This window comes from Teleopsis dalmanni, chromosome 1 (genome assembly GCF_002237135.1).
Source record: "Teleopsis dalmanni isolate 2A chromosome 1, ASM223713v2, whole genome shotgun sequence".
Classification (NCBI taxonomy): Eukaryota; Metazoa; Arthropoda; class Insecta; order Diptera; family Diopsidae; genus Teleopsis; species Teleopsis dalmanni.
In genome coordinates, this window is record NC_051846.1 from 70,487,069 (window position 1) to 70,494,528 (window position 7,460).

At 27.3% G+C, this 7,460-nt stretch overlaps 1 protein-coding gene across 1 annotated transcript; it reads right to left on the reverse strand.

Moving 5' to 3' along the window:
• Window positions 1-5: 5 nt before the first annotated feature.
• On the reverse strand, window positions 6-7,030 carry LOC119684402 (catalase; the record flags this gene model as incomplete). Its single annotated transcript, XM_038098444.1, has 3 exons — window positions 6,766-7,030; window positions 535-1,056; window positions 6-482 (listed from the first exon to the last, which is right to left on the reverse strand). Coding segments are annotated over exons 1-3 (1,056 nt in total), but the record flags the coding sequence as incomplete, so codon positions are not given.
• Between the last annotated feature and the right edge of the window lie 430 nt (window positions 7,031-7,460).

The following is a 7,460-nucleotide window of genomic DNA, read 5'->3' on the forward strand; positions in this document are numbered from 1 at the left end:
AATAAACGACCCTGAAGCATTTTATCCGGTGAAGGTTCTATTCCAGGTACCATATGTGCTGGACTAAATGCAATTTGTTCCACTTCAGCAAAATAATTGCTTGGATTTCTATCCAATACCATTTTTCCAACAGGTAATAAAGGATAATCTTTTTGAGACCATACTTTTGTTAAATCAAACGGATTGTATTTATATTTCTTAGCTTGATCAAATGTCATCAATTGTATATACATAGTCCAACTTGGATAGTTTCCATTTTTAATTGCATTATAAAGGTCACGGATACTATAATCAGGATCGGTTGCACTTAATTCATGAGCTTGCTTTGAATCTAGATTACGTATTCCTTGATCTGTTTTAAAATGAAATTTAGCATAGACAGGTTCTCCGGTGGCATTAATCATTTTGAAAGTATGGGAACCATATCCGTTCATATGACGATATCCGTCAGGTGTACCACGATCTCCGAATAAGAAACAAACCTTAAAATCACATAAATATTATTAATTGATTTAAAAACAAATTGATACTAACTTGATGAGTAGATTCCGGTCGAAGAGAAAGAAAATCCCAAAACATATCCGGATCCTTTAGATGAGTTTGGGGATTACGTTTTTGCGTATGAATGAAGCTGGGAAATAGTATTGGATCACGTATAAAAAATATTGGCGTATTATTACCAACCAAATCCCATATACCGTCGTCAGTGTAAAATTTTATTGCAAAGCCTCGAGGATCACGTGCTGTATCTGCTGAGCCGCTTTCACCACCAACTGTTGAAAAACGTACAGCAAGAGGAGTACGTTTTTTAACTTTTTCGAAAATCTTGGCGGCGCAGTATTTTGTTATATCATGAGTGACTTCAAAATAACCGAAAGCACCTGCTCCTTTGGCATGAACGACACGTTCAGGAATCCGTTCCCTATCAAAATGTGCCATTTCATCAAGAAAGTGTACATCCTGCAGCAATGCAGGACCCCTGGGTCCTACTGTTTGTATTGCATCCTTAATGCCAACAGGATTGCCACTAGCAGTTGTTATAAAACCTGGACTAGTCTATAAAAGTACCAATTTAAATATATCAATTATTTAAGCAAAATTGTATCTTTTTGTGTAATCAAAATTTAAAAGTCTTTCAATATATTAACTAAATTTATTAATCAGATTTCGTCTCATATATCAGCAAACGAAATCTTATTTCCGTACCACGACGGCTCTATCTTCAAGATTGTTAATTCATATTATATAAAAATGCAGCGTAAGTTAACATTTCTTAAGGTTCAGAAATTTAAATTTCCCAGTAAATCTAAGACGTATATTTAATATATATAAATCATGTAATATATAAATGGATGTATAATTACGTAAGTGTACAAATATAGTTTTTATGTTAAAGTTATTAAATGTTTTTGTTAAATTTGTAAATGCACTTTAAAATCTTAAGAATTTAGAACACTGAAGAAACCTTCCATAAATTACCTAAAAATAAAAATAACAGCAAAACTAAAGCGATATGTTTTTCGCGAAACGGCAAACCTTCATTCCTGCTATAGGGTTTTATAGTTCTCAATAATATAATATAAAGGAGCCAACTCAAAATGACTAGATGTTATAACCCTAAATTTATGTTTAATTATGTGGACTACATATTTTTATAAAAACTTTATATTCTTTAATAGATGATAAAAAAAATGTTGTCCAGGCTTGGTATAATTCTTTTAGTATCAAGTTCAAGACATTGACGCCTGAATAGAGTTAGGTGCTGAAAATTGTATATAAACTTCCTTGGTTTTAATTCACTAGAAGTTTACCTGACACATCGAAAAATTGGAGGTAATATGTTTCGCTTTCAATTAGATATATTACAGTTAATTATTCATATATTTAAGAGAAATTTTAGCAATACAATCAAATTTGTTGAAGCATTCCTCTTGCTTTATTCTAATTATTATACATTTAATTCTTGTTATTAACGTATTAATTCTTGTATATAACTTTATACAAATACGAATAGTATAGGATATAATCTCATACTAGTTTGATTTACTTCTTTCTCTTTTAGATATGATAACATTATGATTGTTTTTTTGTTCAATTATTTGTAAATCTGTTAGTCCTATGTTGCTGTTAAACCTCAGTATAGCACTGTAAGGATGGAAATTTTTACCAAACCATTTTTTACTTAATAATTTTTAGCTAAGAAATTTATAAAATGATTATGATTAAACAACACTCTTTCCAAATTTTTGGCAAGTTTGTTCAAAATTTTAAATAAATTAAATTTATACATAACATTTTCTGTATATTATTGCTTCCAATTATTATAAAAATACCTATTGTATATATGTAGTATCAAGATTGCTATTTACTATATTATGAGCTGAAAAGGTCTAAGCACCTAAGCCCTCTAAAACTATATCTACCTACTGTATTTTTAATTTTTTCACTTTAAATAAATAAATATGAATTATCACCACATTCTTTATAAGTATTTAAATAGACCTCTGTACACAAGATAAGAAAATTTTAGATTTCACTAAGTATTGTAAAAAAAATTGTTATTTGAAACTTTTTTTATAGTTCAGAAAGGTTAATATTTTTTATAAAACAACAAAAAAACAACAATAATAAAAGTACAGTATGAACTCGATAATGTGTACCTCTCTACAATATGCGAATTACCTAATTATGTGAATACAAAAAATTTTCATTACATATTCTAAAATACAATATGATAAATATAATACATCACAAATGAATATCCTTCGAAAATATGTACTTTCTAAAATTTGAATTTTTCAAGTTTGAAATTTTCTCTGTTAGGATAGCAACTATCCTAGTCATTGAATGCAATAACGCAATACTAAATGGAGCAATCAATTTAAACTTAATTAAATGCAGAAATAAAATTCCTCTATAACTACATAAAATAAATTATTTATAATAAATGTTTAAAATAATAAATGCTGAATTGCAGTAAATGCATCTCTATAGTTACATATTTAATATATAAGTTTATAAAAAAGAGAAAATTGCACAAGCACTTAATCTTCGCATTGAATCTTAACATGCAAGTATTTTTTAACATTATTTAATAATGCCCTATTGTACTGTTGGAATTATTAAATATTATTTTTCGCTTTATAAACGTGTCAAGCGTATCGTCCTTAGATCCATCACTCACTGACAATAGCAAGTAACCGATATTCAAGTATGGAGATAAACGAAAATAAAGATACAACTACTACTCCAAGAGGTAATCACTGCACTGCGAGAAATCGTCCAGCTTTAGCAACTGGCACAAGGATTTTGTTGGTGCTAAATCCAAACGAGAATGTCATGACGAATCAAACCATTTCTTAAAACTATTGTACAAGAAATCTTAGATTTTTTCCACTTTGTGGTATGATTTAAAGATTTGAATCTGAAATTGATGCTGTTATTTTCTGTCTTTATTTGTTAAAATATGAATGTTTCTTTATTTAGACTATTTTTTGTATATTCTCCTTAAATATTGTATTCATAATAGATAAATATATATAAAAACTGCATACATTTCATGTAACCACAATAATAACAATGAAAATAAAAAGGAACTCAATAATAAAGGTAACAAAAAATTTCTTCCTCTTCAAAATTTAGCCTAGGAATGCATTTGTCATTATTTAAAAAAATGCTATTTTAAATCTATTATTTAAGCAGATCATATAAAAATACGTGCAAAAAACAATAATACTTAAGCAAATAATACTTACTAAACTGCCTATTCAAACATTTTAAGAACTCAATATAATCAAAATAGTATGAACGATATTTAAATTACAAAAAAAAATATTAATTAAAGTTACTTAAAAATATTGTAAACATTTTAAGTGGATCAATTAAAATTATATTTTTTAAAATATATGTGAGTAATAGTACTTAACTCTGTTAATACGGTAAAAACATATATACAAAGTTATGTATATGTATATTTTGTTTTCAACAGACATGAAAGTCAAACCTTAAGTACATTAAATATGCAGTACAGAATTATTACATTGCAAACGATGAAAGGCATGAATAAACTGGATTTAAATAAAAAACATTTATTACTGAAAATATATTTTATATTAGTAATAACTGATAACTATGTGAGCAACCAAACAGCTTTAACCAGTTTTATACAGTGCATTCACTCCAAAGCTGTAAGTATATTGCGCTTTCGCAGTTGCGAACTATCATGTTTTTGTCAATGAATGTACGTAGACATGATTTCTTTAAAAGGGAGTAAGTATACACTGAACTGTGTTTATGACGAAGTTAAATTTGCATTAAACTGCATTAATCGTAAGCTTTACAGTTTTCGTAATGTGTTGTAAGTATTTCTACTCATTGGTATTCACCATTAAGATTGTATTGTGTAGTTCACTACTGTTCGAAAAACCTCTTTACGATTACACAAATACATGTTAATCTGGTAGAAGTATTCACTTTTTTATTCGGTTGATTTTTTAGTGGAATAACTCTAAAACGTTTGTTTAGATCTGGAAATTTTTCAGCGGATAACAGATCCGATCAAAATATAGAACAAATCTGTGAAAAGTTATATGCTGTTGATAGTGACAACCAGTGAGCAATATAAAAAGGACTACTGTCCTGGTTGGTATCCGCTAAATCTTCCAATGAATTTATAAATAAGGTTCAAACAGTCCAGCACTTAAGAAGTTTTAAATAATTTTCGTTAAATTAATAGCAAAAATTTTAAGAACTGAATGAAAAAAATTTAATAGATTGAATTTTATGCTTTTAATACGGTGTACTTAAAACATTGAGTGTGCAACAAAAAATCTTATTGACCTAGAAAAAGTTCAGCAACTTTCAATAAGCAGTTTTTCTGCATCCATCCATTCATGCATCGCATTATACTTTAAGATTATTATTATTTATTTGCATCTCTGCAGCGCTGACTGCAAAAAGCATCTACGATTTTCAAATATAAAATTCAGAGTTCTACATTAATGAAAGTTCTAAATGAGAATTAAAAGGAAGTGTCAAAAAATTTATGATAAATGGCCCTAACAAATTCTATTTTTGCCCAACTCTATACTACATATTTATAATATAGTCAAACTTTCATAACTCGAACTAAATAGAGTGCAACAGGGTTTAGAGAGCAAATTACATACAATTACAAAAAAATTCCTTAACTCGAAGTCCCCATAAGTCGAACATTTTCTTTGCAAAATAATACTTCGAGTTATGAAAGTTTGACTGTATTTAAAAAAAATAAGTAAACATTAATTGTTATTTTCTGTTAGATATAATTTAGATATATACATTTAAGACAAGTACTTATTAAACACAATCTTGTAAATTTGCAAAATGAATACATATTTTAAATTTTGTTATTAAATCCAACACAAAATATTAAATGAACATTATAAGATCTGTAGAGGAGTGATACTGTTCCGCAGAGATTTCAAAATAGGCTTACACACTGATTTTTATTATAAAAATGTGAAGTCATCGCAATTTTTGTTATTGAAATGAATGTAAAATGTTTACAATTTCAAATTCTATGTCTGGGGAAATAAGGTAGCATCAAATAGATATTTAGCGTAGCATAAAAATTTACTCCAAATAGCCAACTCCATCAAAATTCGTTAATAAACTAGCGTGACCGGCAAATCAAAATTACGTTCATAGGTAAATATTAAACCAATATTTATTGCTAATTTATTGATAATTCTAAGTAAAAAATTTTCATGCCACAAGTATTAATCTTCAATACTAATCTGAACTTTAATTAAACAATTAAACTTAAAAAATATAAATTAAATATTTATAATTTAAGGAAATCATTTCTACTTTTTATTACCAACTGTACTTAATTATAGTAAATGTCAATTCTCTGTTTTACATAAATTAATGAAGTTAACTTAATTCTTTCCAAATTGAGATAAGACAGAAAATGAATCGTAGATATTTTGTTTTGTTTGATTGGAGTGCCGGAAAGTTCATAATCTGGTTGTTTTCCATTTTGAAAGACCTGATACACAATGCATACAAGATAAACTTTTATGACGTGAATGAAGCATAACATATTCAAAGGTTCACTGTGGGCTTACAAAATTAATTCTACAATATTTTATTTTAAGTAAATTAGCATTTTGCTATTATTTTAAGTTTATATTCCTGATGAGTTCATTAGATTACAATTATATATATTTTAAGCGCAATTTCTTAAACAGATTATTGAATTGAGAAATTAAAGTTATTAAACAATTTATTGTATATCTTAATTGTTAACAGTATTGAGGGCAAATTAATTAATAAATCCATTTTTAAGTAAGTTCGATTTAGTACTGCTAACTGAAGCTGAGACTACACTTTAATCTATTCGCAAAAATAGGTTTCGACCTTTGTTTACTTTAAGCGAAGCTATCAATATTATTATTTTAAAATTACATAATAGTAGTAATACTTTGTTAGGGGTCACTTTAGGATTTAATTACTTCAATAACTTTTCCATACACTGATAAACACGTTATCAAAGAGATAAAGAAAATTTTAACGAAAGCAAAATCAGAAAACTTTGAACCCGAAGAGCAGAACTAAATTTAAACTTCATAACTAAGTTCATTACACATATACATATATAACATATATGCCCTGATTTAATTTTTTGCCATATTTTCGAATTCACTCTATAAAACTAAAACATGATTTGCAATAATACTGTAATAAAACTTCTATAAATGAAAGCAAAACATATGTACTTACTGTCAAATTATTTTTGTAGTCAATTAATTGATTTTCGGCACTATCCCGATTAGCCATTTTGAAATCAAAAATTTATTTAATCCAGTAAAAATTCTCCGGTGAAACAAGTTTGTAAAGTGCAATCAACACTCACGCAGTTGCATTCAGCAAAATACAATACGTAAAACACAATTTTCCTATGCTTTTATATGAATTTCATTGATGTAGAAATAAAAATACTCGTTACTTTTGGAATATCAAATAATACACCAAAGAAAAAATATTTGTATACCTTTTGTCAATGTTACATTATTAACTAAACTAATGTGATAAAATATATTTAATGGTATATTGTAAATAATGAAAACATTTTATTTTTTCTATTATGAAATGTAGTTTAATAAAAATACATGTTTATGTATATATATTTTTATGATGTTTTTAAAATACTAATACTCCAGAGAACAATAATGCCCTGATTACACCACTGTGGTACGATGCAATATCGTACGATATGCGATACTGATGATCGCAAAGATATTTAGACCTTTACGGTAAGTGTGAGTATATTATGCTACGTTTACATTGTAAGATCAACAGTAGATTAAAACAACCATCGATGTTAAAGTACAAATTTAGTTGTCCAATTACAGATTTCTCATAGAAAAGTTAACTTCGTTTTGATCAATATTAATTTGATGTATCGTTAGAAATGG